We start from the raw sequence: 14,893 nt of genomic DNA, 5'->3' as shown, positions 1-14,893 counted from the left end.
AGGGGCTGCCCAGGGTACACTCAGCTTGGGGCACTCCCTCCAACCAGGCCAGCCACCACAGGGCTGGGGAGCAGGATCCTCTCGGCATGTCCCCTGCCTCCCGCCCACTGTTCCCTCTAAGCTGTGTGCATAAGTGCGCGTGCACACAGACCCGAAACCCTGCGCCCACGGCGAAACACCGCGCCCACAGACATTTGCACAGAAGCACAAACATTTGCACACAAGACATTTTTTGCACACATGGCCTGTCAAAAATTTGCACGGAAGAAAATTAGAGGGAACATTGCTCCCGCCCTGTTTTTGGGATAGTTCAGCACCCTGGACAGCAGGCACGCCATCAGTTCCCAAGGGCTGTGGCAGAGGAGAGGGGCCAAGCGTCTCCAAACCCAAGGATGGGGCCGGGTGGTGGATCTCTGAGCTCCTGCTCCATCAGCAGGTAGAGGCGAAAGGGGCTGCTCCACTGAGAAGCAGGCAAGACAATGCCCCCTGCACCCAGGCTGGCACAAGCGAACTGGCATTTGTGCCTTCCAAGCAGGCCTCCCTGTCACGCAATGGGCCGCGGTGCAGTTTGTGCAGGTTCCCCTGTCGTGCCTCCTCTTTAAACATCTGCCCCCAAATACACACAGCTGGGGTGACAAGGTGGTAGAGAAGCCAGGGGAAGCAATGTGGGACTCTGAGCTCAGTCTCCAGGGAATAGGGCCCTAGGCAGCACTTGGGAATCCTGGTTCAATCTCTAGTGTGCAAGCCCTGGCTGTCTCTCCACCAGCAGGCACCCCTGATCAGTAGCCAATGGGCCACTGATCCAACCTGCCCACCCCCATCACCAAAGATTTATTTACCTCATTCTCTGTGGGGTTCAGGCAGCACTTACTGCAACCCCCCACCCTTTGCTTGTGATTTTGGAAAAATCTCAAATGGGCCAATTTGCTTTGGCAAAGCTAAAAAGAGGCCCAGTTTTGTCCAACCCCCGATGCGGGTGTCCCACCCCTCCATGTGCCTGGTGTCGGTGCGTATGTTTGTGCCAGTCAGGAGCAGCCCTCACCTTTTGCTCTTTGGAGACTGGGATCCCGCACACGGGTTCATACCCTGCTCTCCCTAGTGCGTGCCATCCCGTGTCACCGAACCTCGGACAAAGGCATCATGGCTGGCACTCTCTGCTGAGGAGTGGAATTGTTGTGGCTGTTGCAGGTTCGGATACCGGGGCATTGGCCAAGTGACCCGCGGGAGGGCTCTGGCCGGGAATCCGAGAGGACGTTGCTGTTTAGGCTTGAGGGGTATCAGAAGAGCTCTCAGGGGAGGGATCTAGCAGGGAGAGCCACAGCTCAGGCTGGGGGAGCAGGAATGGAGCTGCAGGGGAAGGAGGTTGGGTGGGGCCAGTCCAGGACTGGAATGCTGGAGCCCAGGGTTGAGGTGCAGCCGGGAGGGAACGCAGAGGCTACTCACAGGTCATTGTCGGTCTCTGTGCGGCTCTTCTGCTGTCGCCTGTAGATGATGAACACAGTGACGGCCACGCCGATGATGAGAGCTGCAGCAATTACGCCCCCCAGGATCCCGATAATGCCCCCTGGGGGTCCCTGCGGCAGCGGCTTATCTGGAACAAACACAGAGACGTAACGCATTAGCATCTGAAGCCTGGGGAGCAATGGTGCCAGGCGTAGCACTCAGCAGAGCAGAGGCCCAATGTACTGCAGATCCTGTGGCTCCCAGAGAGAGATCAGCCCCCACACTGCACACACTGCTTGATCTCCCTGTCCCATCCCTCCCCCTGCAAGGCATACCCTTCTGCCCCACGATGGACCTTGTCTCTTCCAGGTCTCCAGAGACCTGGTTTTCTATTGACTGACACTGCTCCATCTTGGCCCCTTCTGACCATTTGGTCCATAGATTCCATGATCATAGGGCCTTGCCTCGAGAAGCACCAGACGCCTCCTTCGCTGGCCTCCCGTGGATTGAACAAGGTTCCTCGCCACTCATCAGCCCCCTTGCCGAGTACCGTGATCCTCCCCACCGAGGGCCTCCCTGCTCTTAGCATTGCTGACCCCACTCTCCCAGGTCTCCCCTCCCCATGGCCTGGACCCCCCACTGGGACCCGCCTCCCCATAACCAGGTCTGTCCTAAGGATTGCAGCCAGAACCGACAGCAGGGGGAAACCTATGGGGCACTGGGGGTGGGGGCCTTGTCCTCCCAGAGTCCCAGTGCTCAGATACTACAATGCTGAGCAGCAGTGCCAAACCCCAGCATTCCCCGCTCCTAGTGGCTAGAGATCCCCCAAGCACAGGTCCCCCAGGCGCCCACCAAAAACTCCTCGCAGTCCACCAGGGTATTGGCTACGGTCCTGAGGGTTAACCCTTCAGCTGCAGGTACTTTGCCAGTTGGCTGGACTCACAGGAGGACAAGTTTAGTATCAGAGGTTAATCCCAGGGAAGCAGTGACTGACTGGGGGCAGAGCAGGGTGTGTGTGTGTGTCAGGGTCCTGCATCCATGGGGCACAGATATCCTGGCTGTCGGATAGGGCATATACCCCCTGCCCTGGCTCCCATTGGCCCTGGAGCTGAAGAGCTCCATGACTTGGAGTCGGCCTCAATGCAACTAACATGGACCTCATTCAAAGGAAACCAATCCCGTGGGCTTGATGGGAAAGAGCTTTGAAATGTACGATAAAAGGATTTAATTTGCTCTACCTTCCAACCTAATTAAACTTGAAAACTAGCTAATTGGTACTTTGTACTTACAGCTCCGGCAGTGATGAAAGTGGAAGATAATTGGAATGGAGGAAGGAAAAAATCCAGGGGAGGGGGAAAAAGGGGCCTGCTGGAGCCTGGTCCCCTGGGGAAGGGATGCAGCTCACAGCAGAGCATATGCCTTCCTTGGAAATGGGGTGGAGACCTGCCCAGTGGTGTGTGCGTCTCATTACAAGGGGCAGTGGCCCTGGTGGATGCACCATGTAGTTATCTCCTCCCTGCAGAGGTGCAAAGTGTGATCTGATTTATATCCTCAGCACCTGAGCCTGTCACATGCATGAGACATGGGCCAATAATGCCAGCCCTGTCTATGGGGTGGGACCCAGGGCAATCACCCCAAGGACACACAGAAAGTTTGTGGCAGAACAGAGAACTGAACCCGGATTTTCCAAATCCTAAATGACTGGCCTAACCCCAAGGACAACCTTCCGCTAGCTGGGATGTTAACACTATCAGCTCTGCAGAGCCTTCCAGCCCCAAAGCACTTGTGGCTTACTCACAGCTTGAGAGCATTCAGATTCTGCCCATCTCACATAAGGGAAGACGCTCTGTGCTAGTCAGTGGAATTCCCCCTGTAGGGCAGATGGAATAATAATGGTATATTGTATATGCTGTGGGCTCCAGGGGCTCCAGCAACAGGGAGCCCGGGGCTCTTTAAAGCGCCAGCCTGGGGAAGCCAGTCAGGTCCGGCATGGCGTACTGGCTCTTGCCGGTATGCCATACCAGATCGGCTTACTTTCACCTCTGCCCTCCACTGATGAAAAGCAGCTACCTCTGCGGTGGAAGAAACCAGCTACTTAACAGCCCCCAGGAACAATGCAGCTTAGGACAGGAAGTGAAGCAGAATGTTGTGCCCTGTTGAAATTGCAGGGAGAATGTAACTTCTCACATTGGACGGTATCTGTATCACTGGAATTAACATACTTAGACTTGGATGGGTTTGATTTTTGTGGCAAACGTCGATTTCACTGCATATACACAAACTGACAAAAAATATTTCCATCAATAACATTTGAAATTGACAGATAGGCAAAGTAAGGAAAATGCTGCTTGAGGAACTTGTTAGAGTTTGATTTGAGGCTATTTACTTTGCTTAGTTTGGCAAGTGATGTTAACAATTTGTGTTTTAGTAGTTATAAAGTTTTAACTTGTTGAAATCAGCATCTACTGACCTTCGCTGCTTTCTGACCCCTGCCCATAATTTAGTCCAACTGTGAAAATTTAAGTGGATAAAACTAAAAAAAAAAAATGCTTATAAATAGACATTGCTGTTATCTGTCAAATTCTGCCACACCTAAACACATCCATTCCAGGGGCTCTTCAATGGCCACGTGTAGTCAGCACCCTGGATTCATATCCCCTCCACAAGAAAATCTATCCAGCACACTCCCTACGTGGAGCACTGGGGTTCAGTGCTGACTCGGATGGAAAAGCCTCCCCCATTGATTAGTCACCCCCATGCTCTGGGTACTCTGCCAGTTGCTTAGCTGTGAGGTTGACACCCTGCCATCCCATGCCCGAAGACCCATCCCATTGCTAGCGCAAAGCCAACTCTGACAGATCTCTGAAAGCAACACATCTGTGTGAATCCCACTCCCAGACTGCTGCACTAAGGAGCAAATGGGGTCTGCATGGGATTCACAGAGATGTCCCCTCTCCCCAGTTATTGCCAGCGATCAGTCCCTGTGGCACACGGCAAAGAACAAACACACTTATCACATCAGTGCAAAGGGTTCTGAATGTCAGCACTAGACATCACAGCAAGCACGGAAAAGGCTCAGCGAGCCAACATGCTACCCCACCCTCAATTTCCCCGCTGTTCTTCCATCCCTTTACATGCTTTGATGCTAACCTGGGCCTTTATTCTACCTGGCAAGGCACCCCCGCATCTCCATCAGCTGGTATCTCGCCTGGCCTCCGCAGGCCCCTCTTTAAAAACTCTGAGCCAGGCCGCAGGATACTGCAGTCATCACAAGGCAAAGGCCCGGCTCTCATCCTCCTGAGCGGTGTCACTTCAGCTCCTCTCCCTCCCCCGCTTTCCCTCTCCATACACCACCTTACCTCATAAATAACATTTCTGCCTTGAGACAGCTCACTTACTGCCATGCTCAAACAGACAGCTGATGCAATGGGATATGATCTCCAGGACTGCATTAGAGATTGTGGCAGGGACAACGATTGTAAAGAATCTTCCAGTCACTTCGGCTGGGGCATACCCATGATGAATTGGCCCCAAATGGCTCTCTTGATGTCAGGTAGCGAGTGGGGAACATCAGCTTCCTGCTACAGCTGTAAATCAGGCTCTTTGTATGGAAAGGGCTTGCGGGGGTGGGGAATAAATAAATAAATAGAGCCAAGTGGATGTCCTGGAGCCAGCACAGGAGTTCATGACAACGGAGGGGGCGATGCAGCCCTCAAATTTGCAGGGGAGAGAGAGAGAGGACAATGAGAAAAGAAAGCCAGAGGAAGAGGACAGGGAATGACAGTGGGATGAGGGAAATGCAGGAGCTCCAGAATGAGGGTGATGGTAATGAATAGCTCCACCCCTCAGGCCCTTTCTCCCACAAGGGTGAACCTCGTCTGGGCAGGAGACAGAGCTGCCTTGGGAGCAGGTTCCAGACAGCAGAACGAACTCCCCCAGGATCATCAGACCTCACCCCTCCTCCTTCACACCCAGTGCCAGGTGCACTGCTCCCACCCACCTCTTCTGACAAAAGCACAGAACTGCGTGGGCATTTACAAATCTCAGCAGCAACCCTACCAAAACACACCAGTCCACCGCACATGCAGAGGGGCGGATGGCCAAGAACATGCTGCACGTGACAGACGTCAGTCGTGTCGCTGAATGCATGGCTGGGAGGGGATTGGATTTGATGGGGGCCGGATCAGAACCAGCACAGACTAGACCAAGAAGGAAAGAATGAAGGGAGTAGGTGAGTGGGAGATGCAGGCTTGGCTAGACAGGCCAAGAGGGGAAAGGACAGGAAAAAGAGGGATAAAGAGAGGGAGGCTGTCTCCTATTTCCCCCTTCCCTGTTTTCTCTTTCATCGGCTTCTCTCTCTCCACATCTTCAGCCTTTCACTTTCCTGCTCTCCCCTTCTCTGCCTCTGAGCGGCCGTGGCTTAGCACAAGGTGGCCCTTCCCGTGTCTGGTCCCTGCCCTTATCAATCTCACTTTGAAGAAGCTGCTCACTTGGGGGCATCTTAATGAACCCGCTGAGTGTTGTAGTCCATCTGCCTGCCGGACTGTCTGTCTAACTGCATTAGCTGGGCTGAGTGAGGAAGGGATCTCAACGGCAGCCCAAGCTCCTCCTCTGCCTTGTAGAACTGGAGTACTGTGGGTTAGGGCTCAGAAGCACAGCATGGTATGGAGGGCCCAGGAGTGGACTTGCAGAGGCCGTGGGTTAATATTGGGGTTCACTGGGAAAGCTGTGGGGGTCCAGGGCTGGTCAGGGTTGCAGTGCATGGGCAGCTGAGTGGGGGTGGAAATCAGCCTTGGACCGAGAAGAACTTTTGAAAATTAAGAATGCAAAACCCCTTGCTCCGTGTCACGCTAGAATTGCTTAAAACTCCCCCCAAAGTTTGCATGAAGCATTTGGCAGCGAGGCAAGTAATGGGAAGCCCGATGGGGCTAAACAAACAGCTCAGCCTTATCTGAGTGGCTAAAGGCTGCTGGGAGCTCTTCGTTCCTGCTGGAGACTGAATTAATGTGAACAATTAGAATTAAGGATGAAAGGAAAAGAAAAAAAAAGTTTTTGGTGCCATTTGCCTCCTTTAGTTTGTTCTTGTATTCCATTCTTCCCCAGCGCCCTGCTCCCTCCTGGAGCTGGGAACATGGTGAGGAGCCACCTAACCCCCGGCCCTCCTTGCAAGTGGATTAAAATAGCTATGTATTAATAATGAATCCATTGCACTCGCACTGTTGTGTATGTCTGGGGTTCTTAAAGCTCTTCCCCAATGCAGGTAAGTATTATTATCCCCATTTCGCAGATGGAGAAAGCAACACACTAAAAGATGCAACTTTCCACTCGCTGGCAGATCCAGGAATAGAACCCGGGAGTTCTGGCTCCCATGTGGCTCTTTGGAGCTGTGGACCATGAGGCCTTCAGCTGTAGGTCGTGATTCCACGAATGAAAAAGGAAAGAGATAAAGGACTGAAAGGTTGGAGACCATTGGTTCCCAGTCAGTTCACTCTGGCGTCAGGATCCTAATGAACCAAACAAAACACACTGTGAAATTAGGAACCCTAACAGTCCAATCAGAACCCCAAGGCGGATCAGGAATCTGGAATGAACCAATCACAGAACTTGGTGAGATGGGGAACTCTAGAGAAACAAACCAAAAACTACATGAGATCAAGACTCTAGTTAACGAATCAGAATACTTGGTGAGAGCAGGACTCCTAACGAACCAATCATAACCCTGAATGCGGTCATGACTCTGTATGGAGCCAATCGGAGCTGTGAGTGAGATGACGATACGGCACCAAAGCAAACCAAAACACTTAATGCGATCAAGACCTTCTGTAATTAACCAGTCATGATGCTCAATTAGCTCATGTCCGCCAATCTTACTCAGTCGACTGTTCACTAAGAATGCGCACAATCTCCAGTGGACAGAGAGAATCCCCTTTCGATGGACAAATTGAAGGGGATGTCATGTGAGGGCTCCTGTCCTCAGCACAGCCCCCGCCAGCCACGAAACACACCCAAGTACAAAAAAACCACAGGGCCAGGGCCAATGTCTCCATTTACAGCGACAGAGGCCTGGCTCAGATTTATGGCCCTGTCTGTGTGAGCAGCCCTAGTATCATTTCCAACCACAAGCTCAAACTGAGCAAGCCACCCCCACGTATCGTGCCCCCTGGGTTAAATAATGCAAGTGAGACGTAAATAGTAAATATTAGCAGAGGGAGAGTGAGGGCTTTGGAGGGTGGACAGAGAGGTTCCCAGGTGTGATTTGGAAAGAGGTGAGAAGCTGTAGAGACTCAGATAGTGGCGGATTAGCCAATGGGTCAACGGGCCCGTGCCCAGGGGTCCCAGCCAACTGGGGGGCCCTGGAAAAATGGGCACCCCTACGCCCTGACCCTGCTCCGTGGCAGAAACACCGGGGAGGGGGAAAGCCCCAGCGCCCAGGCCCCTGCTGCGACTCCAGGACTGGAGGAGCTCTAGGTCTCAGGGCTGGAGGAGCTCTCACTCCCTGCTGCAGCCCCTAGGCCGTGGACAGGGGACAGAGCTTCTCTGATCTTGGGGCTGCAATGTGGGGGAGAGAAAGGAGCAAACGGGTTGCAGGCCGCAGTGGGGTGGTGGTGGAATGGGGCAGAACTGTGGATGGACCAGGGGCGGGGCCGCAGGGGGAAGGTGCAAAATTGTAGGGGGTGTAGCAGTGGGTGTAGCAGGGTTGCAGGAGGAAGGAGCAGAACAGGGGCAGGAATGCCGGCGGAGGGGATGGGGAGAGGACCCCCCCCCCACTTGCTCTGGTCCAAGGACCCAGGAAACCTTAATCCACCTCTGGACACACAGGCGCGTGTTCCAGAGCTCAGAAGCTGTAGAGGAGAAGGCTCTCCCACCTACAGTCAGGGGATTGCAGAAGGCTGGTACTAAATGGGCAGAGGGAGGGAGGGAGAAGAAAGGGACAAGATTTATGAAGTTGGCTGGAGCAAGTCTAAGCTGGGGATAAGCCCTGATCTTAGCCATCGGAGCACTGGTTTGAGGAGCCGGGGGTGACATTCTGCGCTATGGCAGCGAGGTAGATCTCTGTTGGTCTCAGCAGGATTGTTTCAGATTTGCAGCGGCGTAAGCCGGGGGGTGGGGGATTTGCTCCAAGTGGAGCCATTTCGAATGGGACTTGAATTGACCGGGAGCCAGCGGTGGCATTAGGAGGGCAGTGCTGGCTTGCTGTGGAGTTCTGCGGGTGCTGGGCTCTGGAGGGCTGAGACACGGGGAGGCGGTCGGGAAGGGGGCTGCATTAACTCACCACTAGAGGAGAGGAAGGTGTGAGTGAAGATTCAAAGGCGGCACAGCTAAGGAACTGGCAAGTCCAGGTAAAAATAGGTCTTGAGCTTGCTTTTAAACTCATGTGGTGGGACTGGCTAATTTGGGGCTCTTACCTCCATAGCCCAGAAGCACAGCACCAGTCCAGAGCATGGCAGGGTCTAGCTCTTGTTCGCAAAGGGTTAACAGAAGGCTATGCCTAAGGAGAGGCGATGGAGACGGGGAGTTTGGCTAAGCAGGCAGGGCCAAGGCTGGGGCAAAGGCTGGGTTGTGAAAATGAATCCGAGGCTTTACAGGGATCCAGAGCACCCATGGGAGAAGAGGAAGGATGGAGAGTGCTAGAATGATGGACCCTCCTTACCGCCCTGCCCAAGTTAACCAGCAGGGAGGTGAGAGAACTCGCCAGTGAGCAGGGCATCAGGAAGGGACAAGCACCGTCCATCTGCACTGTACACAAGCCAGCAAGAGCTGAGGTTCTACGCTGCATCTGCAAGACGGGCAGTGGGCCAGATGCTCAGCTGGCACAAATCCTAGCTAGCCTAGCTCCACTGATTTCCCCACTGGCACCTTGCTGGGTCAGTGGTTCAGGGCCGAGTCAAGCCAGGGTGCCAGCTGCTGAACAACCAATGCAGCCTGAACAACCAATGCAGCCTGCGGGTCTGACCTCCCCTGCCTTGCACGGTCAGCGTGAGCCACAGTGCTCTCCGGCCCTTTGCACTGGTGTAAACGACAGCGCACAGCGCAGGGCAATGGCAAACGAGACCCAGAGAGCCTCTCCTTAACAGGCTGACCGAGCCCTGTCTTGCTTCGCTCCCAACCAGAGCTCAGGGCTGCAGGCGAGAATGCGTGCGAAGGCATTTCACAGCGCAGAGAATCAGCCACCAGGCTGCCACAAATCAATGCTCCAGGCCCAGTCCCGAGCCTGCCGCACAGAGTTAACCCCACAGTGCCCAGCACGTGTTCAGAACCCTACAGGGCTGCCCAGCTCTGACGCTTGTGCAAACAGCGGGGGGCCGGAACCATGGAGCGAGGGGCAGCTGTGAGAAATCTCTGAATGCAGGAGATGGCTGACGGGGCGCTGCGGGTCTTTCTGAGCCAGAGAAGTCTCTGGACCCGATTCTCTGGGGCCTTGCAGCTCAGGTCATCTTGTGTGCAAAGGTGGTGGTGGTGGGTGGGGTGAAATGCTCTAGCCACGGGAATGAGCAGAGATTCCTGATCCCATATCCGTTGATACCCCTTCGACCCAGGTATAAATGACTCCGCTGGGTGCAGGGTATGGGGACAAGCAGGCCCTATATTTCCTCAAATGAAGAGGGGGAAGAGAGCGAAAGGGTTAATAACCTGCAGAGCTGGGGATACAGCCAGAACAGAGACGAGGCAGAGCTGTTATTCCTGCAACGGGCTCGGAGGAACTATATAAATAAGGAGGAAATTTAAAAGCAAGCCCAGGCTACTCGATGAGGCTGCTTGTTTATGTAACAGTCACTTCCACAGCTGCCAGCCTTGCGGAGCGGGTACGGCCACCACTGTGCAGGAGGCTGCTCCCAGCTCCGCCTGTGTTGTTGGTCTGCCGCGCTACGCCCCACCCGAGGCATTCAGCAGAAATCCTCATCTCACCCTGAGCCCAACCACTCTGTGCAACAGAGACGCATGGACATCCCCCCTACATCCAGCCCCGTGAGCACGCTTGAAGTACTGGGACCACACTGCTCAGGTTCACAACGGACAGGTACAGGGAGCTATTTTCCAGGGTTTGCTGTGGTCACTGCCCCAGCGTGAGCCCCAGCCTGGCCTCATTTGGTGCAATTTGGTCACTGAATCAGAGCAATCCCCTACCAGCCAGCACCCGGGGGCTGATCAAGTCCCAGAGGAAAGCATGTCCTGGCACCCAGCCCACAGGGTACTGATTGCATTTCCCTTCCGCGGCCGCATGCCCTCCCAAACCTGTTTGCCTCGCTCTGTGTTCACTAGCCCTAACCAGCACTGTGAAAACAACTCAAGAGGGCAGTGGAGAGCCGGGAGCATGGCGAACGGGGGGCAGACCCCTCCCCTGGGCTCCTGCTTTGAAGAGAAAACCCATCTGCCAATGGATACGCCCAGGTGTTTGATATTAGCTGAGATTTCATGCACATTCTATCCTGGGCAATTGCTTTGCCATCCAGCTCAGGTAATGGCAGGAGGTACCAGTGGAAACTCATCTCTGGCCGCTAATGACCTTCCTCCCCCTCTTCCCCAGCATAGGAGCCATCAGTGGTTAAGTAGCTGCTGGACTGTGAGAGTCTCATCTCCTCTGGAATGCAGTTTGACCCATGGCGACCTCCTATTGCAATTCCTCTTTGAGTCTCCTCCAGCAGCCGCTAATAAGGATGGAGTTTAAGGCTGGGTAATCGCAAGGGGAGCAGAAAGTTAACCCAGCAAGGCCTGGTGGAAACCCTGACTGATCTTTGGAGAACAACCTTGGCAGGGAGAGATCACCAAGTACTTTGCAAAAAAAGCCTCTCCTTTAGGGGTGGTTTTGCCCATGCTAGAAAAAGCAGCCACTTCTGGTGGGGAGTACGGCAGCTGTTTGACAGCGCACGTCAACACCAGGCAACAGTCCAGGGTGGGAAACAAAGAGCTCTTTATGCATTTTAAAGTGCAAGGGGGATTTAGCAAGGAAGCCAGGGCAGTGATGACAGGGCTAGATCCTCTGCTGGTGGAAACTGGCACGATTCCACTGCTTTCAGTGCAGCTAGGCCGACCTACTCCAGTGCAGCCCCCTTCAATTAGGCTGGATTGCCCTCACTGGACTCACACACACACACACACACTCAAGTACATCAATCACAACACAATGCAGAGAGGCCTGAATCACAACATTTGGATCTAGATCCAGATTCCAAATTCTCCACGTTTGTGGGTGTTTGGCTCTGGGGCTTCTGCTTGGGTCCATCTCTCCACACAACCATCCGTCACACAATGCCCCAAGAAAGCCTTGTGGCAACCCAACCACTCCCCTGGAGAACCACATGGCGCCTCTGCAGCCGGACAGTACAAAGGCCAGGCCAGAAACCTTTTCATTTGCTCCAGATCCCAGTCCTTGAGGTGGCAGCAGCAGCAGGGTTCGTGCTGGCATGGGGGATGTAGATATCGCTGCCAGGGACAAAGGCTGCAGCTTCACTTGGTCACCGTTGTGTGTAGTTGGCATCCCCAGCCCCCAGAGCTCACAGGCAGGGCATTTCTTTGCCAAGCCAATAAATGCATACCTGCAGGGTCAGCCCAGGTGCAAGGAGCAGACAAGGCCTCCAGGGGACTTCTGCCGCTCCACCGTGGTCCTATTTCTTCAGCAAAGAGAGTGGGCTGGGACCTACCCAAGGCTTGGCTGTGCTGGGGAGTGCACAGGTATTTTGGGGTGTGGCTGGGGTCATCCTAGGCTTGGGTGGTGCCTGAGGGGGACCATGCTCAGGTGCGGCCAGGGTAGATAGACTCTGGGGATTAAGCTAGGGGTTTGCAAGGCTACATTGGAATGAATCCATATGTCAGGTTAGGGTCGGCCAGGGAGCTACTCAGTGGGTCCAAGGCTGAGATTAGGGAGCTGTGGGAAGTTCTCTAAAATGTACCCCGGGGGTCAGTCCACAGGTCTGGGCCCCCCATCAGCCTCCTGCACACTGGGACTTGGCCAGACAAACCGCTCCCTCCCAGAGAGTGAATTTCCGAGGGGTGAGAGACATAAGGAGAAAAATGGAGACAGGCCTGGTACAAACCTGACAGTTAGTACCACAAGCCCCAGTGACGCCCCCAGCCCAGCTCTGGGAAAGAGGGGAGCAGACGTAGCCCCTCTTCTCTCTGCTCCAGTGTATCCATCCACTTCCAGTGCTCACCTCATTGGAGCATTTATACCGGCTCCTGCAATCCCACCTATTGCTCATTGGCCAGAGGCTGCTGCTTCCCAAGCAAGGCCAGCACCACAGAGCGTCCCCAGCGCAGCTCTGGGCAGGATGGGGCCTGGCGATGTCGCATGTTCCCCCCTCCCTCCCACTTCTTAATTTTGGTTCTGCTTCATTTCCTTCCAGCTTAGCGGAGAAATGAACAATCAAACCCTTTGCTAATTTATTTTTTCCTTCTGCACATTTTTGAGGAGGCAATGGCACTTGAAATTGCCTCTCCTGGAACTAAGGGGCCAGATCCTGACCTCCATTACACCAGCGTAAATCCAGAGGGACTCTAGGGATTTCAGTGCTCTTACTCCAGATTTATGTCATCGCAAGTGAGAGCAGAACCCAGCCCCCTAATCCGTCTCTAGCCGTTGATACTCTATGGATCCCCAGGAGAGTGCACGAGGGTCGTGCTATTACAGGCAGCCACCAAATGAATTTGGAGAGATAGGGATGCCACTGCTCCTGCTTAAACTCTTATCATTTGTTTTAATAGAGTTAATTTGCTTAACAACCTTCCAGCTGCACTCCTGGGGACATCTCACTCTCCACTCAGCCTGGGCCCAATCCATCCCATCAGCTTCCCCACAATTCCACGAGGGATGAGTCTGGCTCAGTGTCGCTGGGGAGGAGACAGGCCCTTGCCTGTGTTTGTCTGAAGACCCCATCCTCCTCTCGCTGGCATCAGTGACCTTCAGAGAGTTAGCCATGATGTAAGGGAGCAGAATCAGGCTCCAGGCAGTGCTTTAGGTTTGTACAGCACCTGACATAATAGGGTCCTGGTCCAGCAGCATTGAAAAACAGGCTTCCAAAGAGACTGGGAGATACTTCGCTTACCAGCCATTGCTGCAGCTGCTCTCTGCTGCATGCTCCTCACCCCGGATAAGCCTCACTGCTTCTCCACCAGTGCTCCATTTCCAGCAGCTTCCCAGACACCCAGGAGACCCTCCAGAGCCCAGACAAAAGAATCACTGGGTTGGAAGGGACCTCGAGAAGTCAATTAGTTCAACCCCCTGTGCTGAGCCAAGGCCAAGTAAACCTAGATCATCCCCGACAGGTGATTGTCTAAGCTGTTCTTAAAAAAACCTCCCATGATGGGGATTCCACAACCTCCTTTGGAAGCCTAGTCCAGAGCTTAACTCCCCTTAGAGTCTGAAAGATTTTCCTAATATCTAACATAAATCTCTCTTGCTGCAGATTAAGCCCATTACTTCTGGTCCTATCTTCAGTGGATACGGAGAAAAATTGATCACTGTCTTCTTTATAGCAGCCCTGAACATATTTGAAGACTGTTATCAGGTTCCACCGCTGTGTCTTCTTTTCTCAAGATGAAACATGCTCATGTTTGTTAAAATCTTGACTCACAGGTCAGGTTTTCTAAACCTTTTCTCCTGTGTGTTGTTCTCCTCTGGACACTCTCCAGTTTTTTCTGATGTCTGGCACGCAGAACTGGACACAGAACTCCAGCTGAGGGCTCGCGACAACCGAGCAGAGCAAGACAATTACCATCTATGTCTTACATACAACACTCCTATTAATACACCCCAGAATGATATTAGCCTTTTAGCAACTGCATCACAATGTTGACTCATGTTCAATTTGTGATCCACTATAACCCCCAGAGCCTTTTCAGCAGTATTACTGCCTAGCCAGGTATTCCCCATTTTCTAGCTGTGCATTTAATCTTTCCTTCCTAGGTGAAGCACTTTGCACTTGTATTTACTAAATTTCATCTTGTTGAAACGAGACCAATTCTCCAATTTGTCAAGGTTGTTTTGAATTCCAATCCTGTTATCCAAAGTGCTTGCAATCCCTCCCAGCTTGGTGTCACTTGCAAAATTTTGTAAGCATTCTCTCCACTCCATTATCCATGTCATTAATGGAAATATTGAATCGTACCAAACCCAGGACTGATGTGTGTGGGACCTCACTAGAAACACCCTCCCAGTCTGACAGCAAACCACTGATAACTACTCTTTGAGGACTAACTTACTAAAAATCAAGTTGTATCACATCTATCTCTTCCCCCCCATTCACAAGGCTAGTAACCTAAACTCAAAGAAGGAAATGAAGTTGCTTTGGCATTATTTGTTCTTCACAAATCCATGCTAGCTATGCCTTATAAACCTGTTATCCTCTAGGTTCTTATACATTGATAGTTTAATAATTTGATCCAGTACCTTTCCAGGTATCAAACTTAGGCTGTTCAGACTCCTCTCTGTTCCCCTTTTAAAGACAACTATTAT

General features: G+C 53.0%; 1 protein-coding gene across 4 annotated transcripts in view; it reads right to left on the bottom strand.

Annotated features, from left to right (window-relative positions):
* Positions 1 to 14,893, bottom strand: part of NECTIN1 (nectin cell adhesion molecule 1) — a 153,732-nt gene that overhangs the window by 30,997 nt on the left and 107,842 nt on the right. For all 4 annotated transcript variants that reach the window (XM_073320773.1, XM_073320774.1, XM_073320776.1 and 1 more), the window contains exon 6: positions 1,444 to 1,591. In XM_073320773.1, coding sequence (XP_073176874.1) covers positions 1,444 to 1,591 — 148 coding nt within the window. The remainder of the gene's footprint in view (positions 1 to 1,443; positions 1,592 to 14,893) is intronic.

The sequence above is a fragment of the Lepidochelys kempii genome, chromosome 22 (genome assembly GCF_965140265.1).
Source record: "Lepidochelys kempii isolate rLepKem1 chromosome 22, rLepKem1.hap2, whole genome shotgun sequence".
Taxonomy (NCBI): Eukaryota; Metazoa; Chordata; order Testudines; family Cheloniidae; genus Lepidochelys; species Lepidochelys kempii.
The sequence above is the reverse complement of the archived record's forward strand: the minus strand, read 5'-3'. Positions and strand labels throughout refer to the sequence as shown.